At 33.5% G+C, this 17550-nt stretch overlaps 2 protein-coding genes across 3 annotated transcripts in view; one reads left to right on the plus strand and one right to left on the minus strand.

Moving 5' to 3' along the window:
- Window positions 1-6072, plus strand: part of LOC118901568 (pleckstrin homology domain-containing family G member 7) — a 76304-nt gene extending 70232 nt beyond the window's left edge. Inside the window, exons 14-15 of the mRNA XM_036864799.1 lie at window positions 3082-3179; window positions 4186-6072. Of these exons, the coding sequence (XP_036720694.1) occupies window positions 3082-3179; window positions 4186-4293 (206 nt within the window). The 3' untranslated portion in view covers window positions 4294-6072. The remainder of the gene's footprint in view (window positions 1-3081; window positions 3180-4185) is intronic.
- Window positions 6073-7903: 1831 nt separating this feature from the next.
- Window positions 7904-17550, minus strand: part of EEA1 (early endosome antigen 1) — a 135926-nt gene continuing 126279 nt past the window's right edge. For both annotated transcript variants that reach the window (XM_036865414.1, XM_036865415.1), the window contains 7 exons: window positions 15970-16155; window positions 14802-14933; window positions 13603-13788; window positions 12464-12702; window positions 12087-12207; window positions 11413-11511; window positions 7904-10685 (listed from right to left, as the gene is read on the minus strand). In XM_036865414.1, coding sequence (XP_036721309.1) covers window positions 10563-10685; window positions 11413-11511; window positions 12087-12207; window positions 12464-12702; window positions 13603-13788; window positions 14802-14933; window positions 15970-16155 — 1086 coding nt within the window. In that variant the 3' untranslated portion in view covers window positions 7904-10562. The remainder of the gene's footprint in view (window positions 10686-11412; window positions 11512-12086; window positions 12208-12463; window positions 12703-13602; window positions 13789-14801; window positions 14934-15969; window positions 16156-17550) is intronic.

The raw sequence follows: 17550 nt of genomic DNA on the forward strand, positions 1-17550 counted from the left end.
ATATATATTCTTTTTCAGATTCTTTTCCATTATAGGTTATTACAAGATATTGAGCTTAGTTCCCTGTGCTACACAGTAGGTCCTTGTTGTTTATTTTATATATAGTAGTGTGTACCTGTTAATCCCAAATTCCTAATTTATCCCTCCCCCACCTTTCCTCTTTGGTAACCATAAATTTGTTTTCCATGTCTGTGAGTCTATTTCTGTTTTATAAATAAGTTCATTTGTATCTCTTTTTTAGATTACCACATATAAGTGGTATCATATGATATTTGTATTTCTCAGACTTACTTCACTTTATATGATAATCTCTAGGTCCATCCATGTTGCTGTAAATGGCATTATTTCATTCTTTTTTACGGCTAATATTCCAGTGTGTGTGTGTGTGTGTGTGTGTGTGTATACACATCACACACCACATCATCCTTATCCATTCATCTATCGATGGACATTTAGGTTGTTTCCATGTCTTGGCTACTGTAAATAGTGCTGCTATGAACACTGGGGGTGCATGTAGCTTTACAAATCATAGTTTTTATCTTTTCCAGATATATGCCCAGAAGTAGGATTGCTGGATCATATGGTAACGCTATTTTTAGTTTTTTAATGAACGTCCATACTGTTCTCCATAGTGGCTGCACCAGTTTACATTCCCACCAACAGTGTAAGAGGATTCCCTTTTCTCTACACCCTCTCCAGCTTATTATTTGTAGATATTTTGATAATGGCCATTCTGACCAGTGTGAGGTGATACCTCATTGTAGTTTTTATTTGCATTTCTCTGATAATTTGTGATGTTGAGCATCTTTTCATGTGCCTGTAGCCATCTGTGTATCTTCTTTGGAGAAATGTCTATTTAGGTCTTCTGCCCATTTTTTGATGGGTTGTTTTATAAGCTCTTGGTATATTTTGGAAATTAATCCCTTGTCGGTCGCATCATTTGCAAATATTTTCTCCTATTCTGTAGGTTGTCTTTTTGTTTTATGGTTTCCTTTGCTGTGCAAAAGCTTTTAAGTTTAATTAGGTCCCATTTGTTTATTTTTGCTTTTGTTTTCATTACTCTAGGAGATGGATCCAAAGAAATATTGCTGCTTACTGCTGCTTAAAATATCTCCTTAATTTATGTCAGAGAGTGTCCTGCTTATGTTTTCCTCTAGGAGTTTTATAGTATCTGGTCTTACTTTTAGGTCTTTTATCCATTTTGAGTTTATTTTTGTGTATGGTGTTAGAGAACATTCTAATTTCATTCTTTTACAATAGCTGTCCAGTTTACCCAGCACCACTTATTGAAGAGACAGTCTTTTCTCCATTGTATATTCTTGCCTCCTTTGTTGTAGGTTAATTGACCGTAAGTGCGTGGGTTTATTTCTGGGCTTTCTATCCTGTTCCATTGATCTTTGTATCTGTTTTTGTGCTGGTACCATACTGCAGCTTTGCAGTATAGTCTGAAGTCAGGGAGTGTGATCCCTCCAGCTCCATTCTTCTTTCTCAAGATTGTTTTGGCTATTTGGGGTTAGTTGACCTATCTTATACAGTTGCTGTGTGGTTTAAATGACACAAAAAGGAAAAAAATACATAGCATTGTGCCTAGTACATAGTAAGTGCTGAATAAATGATGTCAACTATTAATTGTTAATCATTATATTAGAACATCAGGGAGAAAAAAGCTATTCCTGACCATTTATTATCTCCTTATTTTATTTTCTAAGCCTAGCTATACCAGGTCCTTTTGTTTATTAAGCCCTTAGTAGCCATATTACAAACTAAACAGATGAGGGATACCTTAAATAACTGAGAACTACAGTTACAATTTTGAGGAACATGGATTCTGAAATCCAGCCAAGAACAACAACCTGATCTTTAAAGCCTCACTTACTACAGGGAATTTATAAGGAGAAAAATCAGGGAGTAAAACAAAAACAGCCAGATCTTTTTTCCTGAAAGTCATTTTAATAGGTTTAAGTCCTCTCACCCCAGAGAAGCTGGACAGAATTTCATGACCTTGACAGGCTTTGTTGTGTAGAATTTAGGAATTATGAGGTTTAGACTATTACAATCTGTAATAGTGAAGTAGTTCTTGCAGTTAAGAAAATAAAAGTCTCACATTTGCTTCGATTCTGAAATGAGGCCCAACTTGCCTCAGTGAGTCTGAATTAAACCCACAAACTTCAAGGAACAGAAATAATGACTGTGAGCAAGCATCAGCGTAATGATCATCCAGGAAGAGTCAGTGTTCTCCTCCTCCTCTCTGAAGTACTTGGTTTGACCCGGAGCCAGCCCTGGTTTGGTTTTGTTTGTTCCTAAACATAAATTGACTGTAGAAAGAATGTATAGGCTGCAAAATTTTATTCCTGGTGCTGTATAAATAATTCAAGGAAGAGACTTTCATTTTAAGAGCTCCAGCTGTATAAAAAAAGGAAAATCTGCTCTCCTAGTATCTCCTATCATTTCTTTAAGAGACCAGCTAGGAAATGACAGAACAGACTGTTTCTTTTCAAACACAGAAACCATGCCAACATTTTTTTTGTTTGTTTTACATTTCACATAATTTGGTGGATGCTGGATTTTATTTGAGTCCATTTTTTTGGCTTTTCTTGGACTGCTGTGAAGCATTCAGGTGGTTTTGTATTTTTGCTACATGTTAATTTGTTTAACTGTTGTTTTGATGTGACTTCCCTTTAAGTACCAAAATAAAACATTTTTAAAAGGAGTGGTGGAGGTCAAAGAAACAATGATTGTATTATTTTTCGTATTTGTATTTATATTTTACACACACAAAATCTACCTATTATGCTAAGCTTTTTCCTTGGGAAGGAACACATTTTCCATCACTTAAGCCATAAATGCATTTATTTCCTCAAGCCCCAGAAGTCATTGGCTAAGGAAGAAAAGGTTTTCATATTTAAGTGGGCTCTCTTTGGACATAGCAGTGAAGTCTTGGTCTTGGAATCAGATTCTTTTTTAATTGACATAAACCTCCCACACTCATTAATAAACAAACAAAAATCCAGGTTCTTGTACTGAGAAACTGTGGATTTCGTATTAAATGCTTTGGCTCTTTTGTCTTTAATGTTTTTCTAGTCTTTGGGCTGAGAAATTCTTTCCTCATACAACATGAAAACAGCTATCGACAGTGTATAGCAGCATTCTTATTACAAGCCCAAACAGAAAACATCAAGGTATGTATTTCAATTTTGTAGGTTTTGATTCTTCAGACTTAAGGAAAAAAATCACACCCCAAGCTCATTAAGGAACAGTGAATGGAAAGTTTTGTGTATTTTCCTCTCCTGCTTTGGGAAGGGGGTAGGTTGGAAGGAGGGGAAGGATATGAATATCTAGACCATACCAGGCTCAGAGACCTCAGAACTGACCATCTTCTTACATCCCCAGTGTTGACACAGCCTCCCTCATTTTCTCCTGTGGCAGAAGCTCAAGAGCTGCCTCTGACTTCTGGGGGGGTCTGTAGGAAATGGGGGAAGAACTGCTTTGGATTGCATGCTTGATTTTTAAGATGCTCCGATCAATTTCCAAAGCCCCAGTATGCAAACAGTATGATGCCAGCTTAAGTGAGGGGCTCCTGCAGAAATGAACTGTGTCAAGTCTTCTCTTTACCCTTTGAAACTATGCTACTGTTTTTACAGCTATGGAGCTGAAGAGCAGCTGCCTATCTGACTCTGGTTTCTTTATCTTAGAAGTTTCCATTTTTGTCTTTCCCCTGGTAGGCTTTCATCAGGGCAGCAATGTGGCCAGACAATTAATGGAAGACTACATTATTTTCAAGGAGTCAATTTCTTCCCTCAGTCTGTTTTTCAAGTTATGCCACTGATTAATAACTTCTGTTTCCACACAAAGTGGAAATTCAAGAAATTCAGCTTTCAAACTACTTATATTCCCAGTATTCATCTTTGTAATTAGCCATCATTGACTATTATGGTTTCTTGATTACTCACAACTGTTTATCCAACTTGCATACCATACTCATCTAATCCATTTGCATTTTCATATGTGATTAGAGATATTTATGATATATTCGATTTAAGAAAGAAAATGGGAAACATGCAAATGTTTCATCAGTCTTCAGTTTTAAAGAGCGAGTCAACAAATACAAGGGGAAATATTAATCCAAATATGTGAGAAATTTAACATTCTCTTCTCTCTATATATTTCTTTTTTCTTTCTTAACAGAAAACATGGATTGCACAATTAACAGCAGCAATCTCTTGCTTCACCAAGAGTCAGGAAACCAAGAAGATGTCCTTATTCACTTTGCCTGCAGAATCCTCGGAAATTTAGGGACCTAAAACAAGTGGCACACCTTTTTAGACATTAGGGATTAAGGTATTCTTTCATTCAAACTTGTAACACTTACCTAGTAATGAGCTAAAAGAAAATGTGCATTTTAAAGAAGTTCCAGAATTTAAGCTAGGAAATTCCTCAGGGTAGAGTAATAATGGCTGCAACAAATTTGAACCGGAAGGAATTTCTTGGTAAGTGTATACATGCTGATATCCAGACTATGTTATAGTGCTTCAGTCAGGCTTGCAAGAGGGGCGAGGGAAGTATGATGCTATTATAATTCGTAAAAGGTGAATGATCAGGTAAATGCAGTATCAGGAGGAAAACAATGCCCACTGCTTGCATCTGATATGAATTCTAGCATCTTACTTTGTGTATATCTGTAATGAAACCAAGTTTCCTACATGACTTATAAATCAGCCTTACTGCTCTACAGTCCTACCTCATACAAAGTTTGATTGCTCTTTTAACATACTAAGCAATGAATAATAAGGTCTCCATCTTAGCAGTTTTTAAATTCCTAGTCGCCAACAGTTTATTTATCTCAGGTATACTTTATATAACTCTTAACATGGAAGGAGAAAATCCCAAAGACTAAATTCCATTGTTTTAAGAAAGAAAAAGCAAATATCTGTTCCAGTTTCACCAGTTAACAGTTTTACTTGGGAAATTTCATAGAAATAGTAGGATATCTTTCTCTAAGTCTCACTTTTTGAAGAACAGTGGAGTTTGTCATAAAACTTCTTTCTGGTTTTGAATGTGTGTGTGTGTGTGTGAGCACAGTACAGTTACTTTGTCTTATTTGGCAGGACTTGAAACATCATTAGAATTTCTTAAGAAAGACAGCTTGAACTATTATCATGGTGGAATATACTGTTAACTGCATGTAAGGAACTAGTTCTTATAGTCAGATTATATCAAAAGGAAATCCACAGATTTCAATTTCAGACATGGTATCTTTTGCAGTTTCCAAAATGGAAGTAGTAAATTTATCAACTTGGACTGCAAGACAAATGATACCTTAACTGATCTCCTTAAGCTGGAGAATGGGATAGAAAGGATGATGCTTGGGGAAGTCACGTGCACAGTTAATTCTCTGAGAAAAATGTGATTTCACCATGTAAACCAGGCAGTATAGACAAGTGCAGCATAACAGTTCTTTTTAAGGGCCAAGCACCATTAGAATGGAGGGTCACAGCCCCTGTATAATAATGTCATATTTATTAGGAGTAAGTGAAAATGAAAGGAAAATCAGGAAAGCAGTAACTATGGTCAATGCCTAAGAATAAATGAGAAAAAAAGGCAAAGTACAGGAGAACAAATTTCAAGTGAGTTCTTAGAGATGAAAAAAATGTATTTTTTTAGAAAAAAATTAACAATTGTCTTGCAAGGATTTCTAGATATCAGCCAACTTAGGAAAAGGGCAATGGACTAGGTGATCTCCCAAAATTCCTTTTAGTCCGAGTCCAGTACACAGATGTTTGTTTATATGTATAAAACTATTTTCTCCCTTAAATCTCATTAAAGGGAGAAAAAGATTGACTAAATTAACATGTAAATTTAATTAGTTAAGATGTAAAACAGCTTTAAAATATGCAATATGCAAAGAAATATTAGCACTTCTATGTTCACTGCAGCACTAGTCATAATAGCCAAGATGTGGAAAAAACCTTAATGTTCACCAACAGATGAGTGGATCAAGAAACTCTGGTATGTACATACAATGGAATTCTATTCAGCCTTGAAAAATACGAAACAACATAGATGAACCTTGAGGACATTATGCTAAGGGAAATAAGTCAGTCACAGAAAGACAAATACTGCATGATTCCACTTATATGAGATTTCTAAAATACTCAAATTCATAGAATCAAAAAGAGTGGAATGGTAGTTGCCAGAGGCTGGGGGTAGGGGGAAATGGGGAGTTACTAATCAATGGGCATAAAGTTTCAGTTAAGCAAAATGAGTAAGCTCGGGAGATCTGCTGTACTGTACACTTTTACAAGAGTTGTCGAGAGTTGTACTACTCTCGACAAAAGTAGTTGTACTACTTTTACAATGAGTAGATCTCATGTTAACTGTTCTTACCACAATAAGATAAAACTTAAAAGAATATACTATGTACTTAAAGTGAAATTCTATAAAGCTCATAAAAGAGCATATCTAATATATAATATATTAAGTGCTTGAGGATATACACATTATTCTCTTCAGAGGGAAACACATTAGAGTAAAATGAAAAATCACTTATGGAACTTTGGTTTCCAGGGGAAAAAAATCAGTAAAAAGCAATGGTACATTGAACCTTGAAATGGTCACCTGGGTATTAAATGTACAATGAAAGAAGAGATTAATATTGTTTAATATTTTTTAGTTTTGCTCATTTTTCTCAATAATGAATGAAATGAGAAGGGGATGTCTCAAGCAAAATAGCATTAGTAATTTCTCTTGAAATATGAACTTAATTACTATTCTTAGTTGAACATTAAAGCACACCCATTGTGAGGTTGGGATTGACATATATATATATATATACACACTATTGATAATATATATAAAATAGATAACTAACTAATGAGAACCTACTGTATAGCACAGGGAACTCTATTCAGTGCTCTGTGGTGACCTAAATGGGAAGAAAATCCAAAAAGGGGATATATGTATACGTATAGCTGATTCACTTCGCTGTGCACTAGAAACTAACACAACATTGTAAAGCAACTATACTCCAATAAAAATTAATTTAAAAAAATAAAGCACACCCATTGTCTATATCCAAGTGCAAAGTTCTAAATCTGTAAATAAATTAATGTAAAATGGCTAATATCTTACCTCTTTTAAATAGACAAAATAATTTAGTCACAGAATATATCTACTAGAAATTATTTTTAATATCTTTAGCATATTTTTTAAAAAAGCAACAATTCAATAAAGGATTCTTCCATTGTTCTTTATACAGATTCAAATTTTATATAATTTATCAGTTACATTTATAATCAATAACCTTCCACTCACTGAGTTTAGAAACCACAGTATTTACTGAGCTAAACTCTCTCACAAATAAGGCACAACTACATGATCACAAGTAGTAAATACAATGAATCCAAAAACTAAACAAAATATTCATGCAAAAGTATCTACAGAAGTTATGAATATATGATCCAGTTCAAGAAGTACAGAATGTCATATACATAACTGCATCATGTTACAATAAATTCACTACTTCTACAGGGAGAGAACCTAGCTATTTCCAATTCTATTTTATACAATTTTACATAAATTTAGTGAATTTATGCACAGTATTCACATTTGCAACAATAACAACTGATCATTAAAATTCAGGCAAAGGGCAATTAAGACAATAATGTGTGGTACGTTATATAATTACAGAATACCATTCATCAAGCTCTTGTCTAGGAATACTAAATTGATGGCACGTTTAAATTTTATGGATCAAATCATCCATGGTTTCATAGCCAAAGTGCATTTAAAAAAAACTGCTATAGTCAAATAGGTCATGAATATCAAAATATATGATCATAATTCGCTTTCCACTTAAAAGCTAAACATCTTTATGCAAATGCAAGGTTTAAAAAAAAGTGGCTTTAAAGTTCCCAAAACTATAAAATAATCATAAAGCCTTTTCAAGAGAGATGGGGAACGAACAAATTTGGCAGTTACTATGTAACATTACTGTGAAGAAACTATTAAACTAGCTAATTCCACATTAAGAGGTAGTTGAACAAAATTATACACTGCATTGAGGTTTTTGTGTTTGTTTCCCTCTTTTCTTCAAAATAAACAAATCCTATACCAGCAGCTTGTCTTCTTTCTACTAAAAATTCTGTAGGTATAGTTTATTGTACACTAACCCAGCAAGACTTGATTTTAACTCACGTTTCTGTGCTTGGGTTTAGAATTTACTAACACGTGATGCCAATAGGCTTTGCATTAGAGCTGGAACTCCATACGTGCCAGCTGTAAATCACTGACAAATAGTACCAGCAGACATCTAAAATGTAGAACCAATAAGCACTCAGAAGATGACTTTTTAATTAAAAGAAACAGAAAACTCTTTAATTTTTGTTTCCAAAACACCTTATTGGTGAAATTAATAGCAAAATATTAAGTTTCATTTCTAAATATAATAGCCTAATTATTTGGGGCCTAGGAAGTGAGATTAGCTAGATGAAAAGTAGAAAATCACTCAAATACATATGGTTGTATTTGTTGTCCCCACAAATTTTTATGAATATGTGGGTGGGGGGACAAGGCAGGGAAAGGCTTTCAGTGCACCCAATTAGGAGATGAGTGAACAGATATTCTAAGCCAGAAGAATTCCCGTGAAGTTTCATATCATAAAAAAATAACAATGGTGCTGTGAATATGTTTTTCCAACATGCTTATTAATTTACTTATAAGTGTAGAATTAAGACTATTTGAAAGAATTTATATGAAAATGCATAAATGATTTTAGCTCAATTTTTGTTATCCAACTTATTTTTAATAAACATCCACTGTATTTCTTCATTCTGTACGCTCAAGGATATATGTTTATCTGAGTCCAGGGACTCAGTCAGGGTCCTTAGTAGCTACTGACAACAGAGTTTACTTAAATGGGTTTTTTAAATAATTAAATGAATATATGGCAGTCTCTTTGTTTGTATATATTATAGGAAGAGCATAAACATGATAATGTGATTTCAGCATGATATTTGAAAGCAAGTGTACATTATAAACTGTGTATTGTAAATGAAATATTAGCTCCCATCCTTCCCTATTACCAAATGATTGCACTGAATGAATATATATCTTTACATTTCTTCTTAGAGTAATAAACCAATATTAATGAGTTTTCTCTTCAGATGTTCTCCAATTTTCCAAATTAATAAGACTATGATAAATTAAAGTTCAATTCCATTGTTCAGCATCCAAATAAACTAATTTTTAATTACCCTCAATTTGCCATTCTGTTTCAGTTCTAGTTATAATTTGGGGATTCCTAAATACATCTGTTTTTGGCAATACTCTATTATCCAACTGTTATTTCAAGGTAATTTCATAGCATTATTTTTGCAAAGTAAACAGATACACAGTTGATATGGAACCCCAAATTCTGAACCTTTTAAAATTTAAGTCAAATTTAAAACTTTAAAAAATTCTTCCCTATTAGGTAAGAAGAGAATATAAAGCAGAATATTTAATGTCTCCTTACCATTTTGTATTTGTTTTCACAGATAAGACTATAGCAATATCAGTTACTAGCTCAGTGAAGCTGAGCTATGCTTGAGAAGGTTAAACCAAATTACCTTGAAAAAAGCAGATCCATTAAAAAAGCAAATTCAGATTCTTGAAGATGCTGGAGAGACAAAATGAGGATATAAAATGAAGGCTAATCTCAGAAGACTTCCCACTTAAACAGAGAATAGGACCATTATACAACTTCTATTATTCACCTTCCAACTGGGGATGAGGGTGGGAAGTTTTGTAGGATTCTTAATTAAGACTACATGGGAGTTTAAAAATGAAATAGAAAAAGACAAAAAGAAAAATTAACCCTAATCTTTAAAATACAACCCAAGGATAACCATAAAATAAGCAAATTAATTTTCCAGAGGTTTTCATAAAATCCACCCAAGAGAATTTAATCAATATTGTTAAAATAAAAACCATGTTTAAATTCATGGTTAATATTTAAATATAATCTGTATTTGGAACACTTGAGTAGTAAATTTGTAACATAACAATGCAACTGAGCTATGGACCTGTGTATAAGGGAAAAAAAGCTTTATAGTTCTATGCATTTCACAATGAGAATATTTAATATAATTAGAGTGTTACTGTGCAACATATCTGATATGGTAACATCATCACCCATGTACATTTCTTGACACTAAATGTGGGAGAAAGAAGAAGTAAGCTATGGAAGTGCATTCATGTCATTTCTGAACAATGAAATTATATTTAAAAAAATACATTGCTATTTTCCGTCCAAAATTTATTTACATTTCATTGGCTACTTCTAAACTTGGCATGAAAGCTGTTCCGGGGGAAATGGAAAAAAGTAATGAAAGATGGGCTCGAGTCTCACAAAAATAGAAGAGTTTTACTTGATATTGATAACATTCCAAAATATATGAATTCTAATTTGGTTTAGTATTGCAACCACTGTCCAAACCGAATAGTAGTAGTCCAAGATCTCTATTAAGTGTATTTATTAAAAATCTAATGTTAGTGTAATATTACTCTGACGTTGCGATAACCCATTATCCTTGCAAGTCATTGAAACATGCATCACAGACACGAACAGGCTTCTTGGAAGAAGGAGTTAAGGCATTTTTGGCTGAACACTCAGCACAGAAGATATTTCCACATTGTCTGCAGTGATGCTGTAAATGACAAAAATTAAACATTTTTAAGCATAAAAATTATACCAAAAGTATTATGAGACTACAAGAATACAGCAAACTTCACTGTGAAGGTATACTAACTTTCAAGTGATAAGCATTTAATAATATAAAATCTCAGTATGTCGATTTAATCCCTCAGTTAATTTGAATGCTTCCTATTTAATCAGATACTGTACTAAACATTTAATATGGAATTTATCTTGGAATTCTCAGAAGAACCTTAGAAGGCATTTTAATGCCGTAATAAAGTGCTTAATAAAGTGCTTAATAAAGCACTTCTATCAGGTGAAAAACTATTCCTATTTGCAAAATGTTTCAGGCATAATTTCTTCAATAGGAATATAAACTTGAAACATCACATAATGGCATTATTTTAAATGATTTTTTTATCTCTGCTTTTTCTTCCTTTAAGAGAACCTAATGATGACTGAAACGTATGAGTTTAATACTGATGCACTGGTTCAGAAAATGATTATCCAAGAGAGTAACTCAGTAGGAAGGTAATAACTGAATTTAAAACTAAAATTGAAACACACTAACCAGGAACAAGATTTCATGAAACTTAATTATTCTATGTAGTTGTAAATTAAAGTTAATAAATGGCAAAACTTTTAAAATCTGTCAAATGCAGGACAATTTCGATGGTTAAAACATCGTCACTGAGGAATAAAATCAAGAACTATAGCAATATAACAAAACCATTTACCCGTCTCACTGTTACTGAAAAGCCTTTCCCACAGGCCATACAGTTTTGTACTTCATTGTCTTCAGCCCACTTTCTATTCAACGCTTGTGTATGTTTGATCTATTAAAAAAAAAAAAACATTATAATATTCAATGCTGTAAAGAATGATTGATAATTTCTAATTTGGTGGCCAAGTTTTAAAATGGATAAAATTTTAAAAATCAGAAATACTTTGGTCCACTTCCATTATCAAAAGTTGTTACATAATTAAGTCTGAATGACAATAAATAAATAAATAAAGCAAAGCAAGTTTTATTCCTCAAAGGCATTGGTAATTTCTAACCTTTGGTGATTTCCCATTCATTCTAACCCTAAGGATCAATCCTTCCTTGGAACTCTGAGCATATAATCAGATCACTTCTTTATCACGTAGCAACTCATTCATTCCTTTGTGTTCTTGACTTTTCCCAATAATGACAATTCACGAATGACGTGGCTCTCTAATCATTGGGGTCTCAGATAAGTTCTTTAAATCTTATATTTAATTACCCGTAACACCTGCAATACTGCTACACGGGCAGTAGCCATTCAAAAGTATTATTAAATATGAGATTTTTTTTAAATGTTGAAAATATGCTTTTCACTAAGAGGTAAATTCTAGACTAAAAAACTGCCTCATACACCAGGTGACTTACTTGAAGGGACTGATTCTCTCTGCCCAGTTCCTGCACTGCTGCAGTTGTATTATCCAGCTTTCTTTGCAATTCTAGTACTTTGGTTTGAAGCTTTTCTATTTCACCTTCTCCTTTAAGACACCTGGAATAGATTGCAAAAACAATTCATTTTTAAAAAATCATTAAAGACCCTCTCTGAACACAGATAATGAACTACTTTAGTAACTTTAAGCATAATACATTAATTTCAACTCTGTTGTAAGGGTTAATTTTTCAATGACTACTTAAATACCTGCTGGAGCACTTTTCTCAAGACTTCTATTTTTTTAAATGTGGAATACAACAACCTTTGTATCACTTAGCATGGAAATAAACTAATTTTACTAGACATCAACCACCTTTCTAGTAGTGCCCTCCTTTCATCTTGATTATTCTGAACCGTTGCTTCCAATACTGCAATTTCACCCCGTAAGTCGTCCGTCTGTTTCTCAAGCTCACTGACTCTCCGTTGACTGGACTGCCACTCCTTCTTTATGGTGCCCAAGTTTTCATTTAATGCTGTAATCTGCATGGTAAGTTTAGCCTCGTTTTCTTCATGCTGCTTCATTCCTACTTCTTTTTCTTTTATTTCGGAAAGCTGAGAAAAGGAAAAACAGTGGGTAAAAAACCTATTACAAAAGTAGTGCAAAATTTAAGTTGTTGAATTTTAAATATTGGCAACATAAATAATATTACTTCTTCAGCGAAGAAGGCACTAATAAAACTGATTCCACAAACATCTCTGTAATTTGAACTGACAATGGTCATGACACTGAAATGGTGATCAGCAAGCCTCTTATAAAATCAAACTAAAGTAAAGCAATTTGAGATTTTCCTTTTTTCCACTAGAGCAGGGGAAGAACACATAGTTAGGGAAAGCAAGGTGCCCTGGAGACAAAGCTGGCATTTTCTTATGTCTCAAATTCCAAATGCATCCTTTTGTGTCTATCAACCTGCCAAAAAAACAATACTTCAAATCACTGTGTGAACTTGAAATTGCAATTCTTCAACAAAAACATTCAGCAGTCAATTTATCTGGGGATATTTGGACTTAATTCAACAGAGGAAAGCCAGATGCTTCCCATTTGGCATGCACAAGTTAGGGAAGGAAAAGTAGACTTTGGTTATTGTAATTCCAAACTGAAGTTTCCGTTCCCCCTTATCAACATTCAGTTTGACCAAACAAATGAGTTTAACATGATTAGCATTCATGCCATTTACCTCAATCTACATAGTTATAGGTTTGTTTGTTTTTCTGGCACTAAAAGTGTCCCCCCCCATCATGTTTTATTGAATTTTCACTTATATAAACCAAAATATAATCATAGAATAAAATATTTCCAATCACATGTCAGCTATTTAAACAAATCAGATCTCTTAAATCAAAAATTAAATGTTAGGTGAGCATTTGAATCATAACTTTTAAGTAGAAAAATCCTCTCTTACTGGATTAATTTACAAAATCAATTACAAAACACACCTCCCACCACTAACTTACCAGTTTAGCTTCCTTCTCCATAAATTCTTTCTTCAGCTCATCTTCTTCCTTTTTCATCTGCTCTTTTAGCATTTGCTGGGTTTTCTTCTCCTGTTCAAGGGTTGCCTTCAGGGAATCTACTTTCCCTTGAAGCTCTAATTTCTGCTGAATCAAAAGCTGTTTGGCATCCTTGAGATTTGTTACCTCCTATGAGAAAGTAAGGCCAAAATAAATCATCCTTTATAGTAAAAAAAAAAAAAAAAATGTAGCTGAAATTTATGCTACTTATTACAATATAAACAAAGAATTTTAGCCTCTTATGAGAGTCTTAAAGTTCAGTATTGCAAACAGTTGATTAAAAAGGTGAAATATTATGTACTTCCTGCTCAACAATGATTTAAATTCAAGTGATGCCTTGCATGCATGTTTTGATTAAATTATGTGAAAAATTTCTACCCCCTATTTTCCCTTCATTTAGGAAGCATTTATTGGTTCAACATTTAGGCATCACACACTGTGTTAGGTTCTAGGGATATATATAAAGATGAATTATATACATTCCCTGCTTTAAGGAAGTCAGTCTGGAAGAACATAATGACATAAAGAGGTAAGTAATTATAAAGCAAAATGGCAAGTATACTGATAGACATAAGAGGTATTATGAGAGCACTCAAGGGAAAATCCAACCTTTCTCTAAGAAAATGACATTTTACAAACATTTTACAAAGCAAATTATAAGCAGTTAATATTTTCAGGTGGCATGCCAGCCATGCTAATGATAGGAAAAATGTTCTAAACAGATTATTAAAGGATTTTAGGAAGAAAAACGATTAAAAAAACAATCCCTTAAAATCTTAATTCTAAACTCTTACATATTTTGAAGTTTACCATCTATAAGCATAATGGATAGCTCTTGTCGATTACCACCTCAACAAAATCTAAACTTTTAGGGTTACTTTGCTTTATTCAGTAATTTGAAAACAAAGGTAACATAGTTTCAGTATGTGTATAGGTATTATGCAACACAAGAGCACTGTGAGAGTGAGAGTATTTGTCAAAAAACAGCAAAACAATGTGCCTCGCACATAGTATGTCCTAAAATAAATAAATGTGTGTCTACACACATACACACACATACACACACATACGTATATATACACAAATCTTTTTAACAACACTAATACAATACAAAAGGAAAAACAATGATTATCTTCACATACCTTTATGCTTTCTTGCTTGTGAGACTTGAGTTCTTCACTCAATTTAGCAATTTCTTTTTCTTGTCTACACTTAATTTCCTCTATCTCTGCCAATTTACATTTTTCATTTACTAGTTCTTTTTCTTTCAGTGACTATAGAAAAAATGATTTATTTTAAAAAGTTTTAAAGTAAATACTTAAAAGTAATGTAACAAAAATGACTGCTACTATTTATGACTGTCTCTGCCCCTTCCACCTTAGTTAACTTGAGCAAATTATTTACCTTCCCTTGCCTCTGTGTCCTTATTTATACAATATGAACAATAAGATCGTTACAAGGATTAAATAGTTACAGTAACTATTAAAATTAATAGTGCCTGGCTAAAGTTTAGCTAAAGCTACCATCTTATGCTTATGATTATCATCATCATCACTATCTTTATATAGGGCACCTAGGGAGGAGTATTATACATTATCTAATTTAATCTCTATGCTAGGTAGCTCTTTTTAATCCTCATTTTATAGGTAAAGGAACAAAGACTTAGAGAAGTTAAATAAGCTATTAAAAGTAGAACCATAAAACTAAAACAACATCTGCCTGATCTAAAGCCCTTGTAATTAAAGGCCTCTAAACTATAGTTCTGCCAGAATTTTCTAACCTTGAGGCACAAATCATAAATTTCATTCCAGCCTCACCAGCACCATCGCTACAAAAACATCCACCAATTTTTAAATTAAAGATAATTCAGAGGTAATTCCCTGGCGGTCCAGTGGTTAGGACTCCGCGCTGTCACTGGCGAGGGCCTGGGTTTGATCCTTGGTCAGAGCACTAAGATCCCACAAGCCACACAGTGCAGCCAAAAAAAAAAAACAAAAAAAACCACATAATTCAGGAACTGCACAAATAAAATATACCAAGAACTTCAGGAATTGTACACTTCAGAATAATATCAGCTGATGGAAATATAAAATTTCAATTATGAAACCAAAATTAAAATGTTTCCTAGAATTTGAATTTCTCATTCATATAAAATTTTAACTGATCTTTAAACGTACTGATCATAATACAATGCTTTCAACTTTATAACTTAGCATCATTTATATAAAATACACCCCTACTTACCCTTAGAAAAAGCTGGTTCTTAATTTTAAATGCTAAGATTCTAGATTTAGTCAGAAAATAAAATACCTTTTCTTTCTGTATATCTTGCAGTGCTTTACTCTGCTCCTTCAATTGCTGTTCTTTCTTTGCTAAATCTTGCTCCAAAGTAGCCTTGGTGGTCTTCAGTTCTTGAATCAATTTATTTTGGTTTCCAATTTGATTTCTATTTGAAATCAAGTCCTCCTGTGCTAGAGAAAGCTTCTCTTCTACAGACTTATAAAAACAATTTCCCCAAATTATTATATGTCATTTTTTGGCAAATTTCAACAGAAACATAATAGTTAACAGTTATACATAACAGTTATGCGTAAGCACAGTGGAAAGTAATATACTTTAAAAAGATAGTAAATGGGCGGAAGACCTAAATAGACATTTCTCCAAAGAAGATATACAGATTGCCAATAAACACATGAAAGGATGCTCAACACCACTAATCATTAGAGAAATGCAAATCAAAACCACAATGAGGTATCACCTCACACCGGTCAGAATGGCCATCATCATAAAATCTACAAACAATAAATGCTGGAGAGGGTGTGGAGAAAAGGGAACCCCCTTGCACTGTTGGTGGGAATGTAAATTGATACAGCCACTATGGAGAACAGTATGGAGGTTCCTTAAAAAACTAAAAATAGAACTACCATACGACCCAGCAATCCCACTACTGAGCATATACCCTGAGAAAACCATAATTCAAAAAGAGACATGTACCACAATGTTCATTACAGCACTGTTTAGAATAGCCAGGACATGGAAGCAACCTAAGTGTCCATCGACAGAGGAATGGATAAAGAAGATGTGGCACATACATACAATGGAATATTAGCCATAAAAAGAAACAAAATTGAGTTATTTGTACTGAGGTGGATGGACCTAGAGTCTGTCATACAAAGTGAAGTCAAAAAGAGAAAAATAAATACCGTATGCTAACACATATATATGGCATCTAAAAAAAAATAGTTCTGATAAACCTAGGGGCAGGACAGGAATAAAGACACAGACGTAGAGAATGAACTTGAGGACACGGCGGTGGGGGGAAGGGAAAGCTGAGACAAGTGAGAGAGTGGCAGTGACATATATACACCTGCCAAAGGTAAAATAGATAGCTAGTGGGAAGCAGCAGCATAGCACAGGGAGATCAGCTCGGTGCTTTGTGACCACCTAGAGGGGAGGGTGGGAGGGAGGTGCAAGAGGGAGGAGTATGGGGATATATGTATACACACAGCTGATTCACTTTGTTGTACAGCAGAAACTAACACAACATTGTAAAGCAATTATACTCCAATAAAGATGTTAAAAAAGTTAAATTAAAAAAAAAGTATGTTATGCCCTTCAGTAAGATGATGTAAAAGAGAAAGAATGCTAGATAACTCTCTTGCCTATGCAAAATACTTGTAGTATTTTCCATAGGCAAGTATAAAATAATAAAACTGAAGCAATTCCAAAGCTTCTAGAAATAATCTGTAAGTATTTACTAGCTAAGTGATACGAAGAATATCAAATAAGTAGGAACCATATCAAACACACTCAGAGAACATATACATAATGAGAAGATATGGGGAGACATGGGAAAAAAGCAATTTAAAAAGAGATAAACATGACATTATA

This window comes from Balaenoptera musculus, chromosome 10 (genome assembly GCF_009873245.2).
Source record: "Balaenoptera musculus isolate JJ_BM4_2016_0621 chromosome 10, mBalMus1.pri.v3, whole genome shotgun sequence".
Classification (NCBI taxonomy): Eukaryota; Metazoa; Chordata; class Mammalia; order Artiodactyla; family Balaenopteridae; genus Balaenoptera; species Balaenoptera musculus.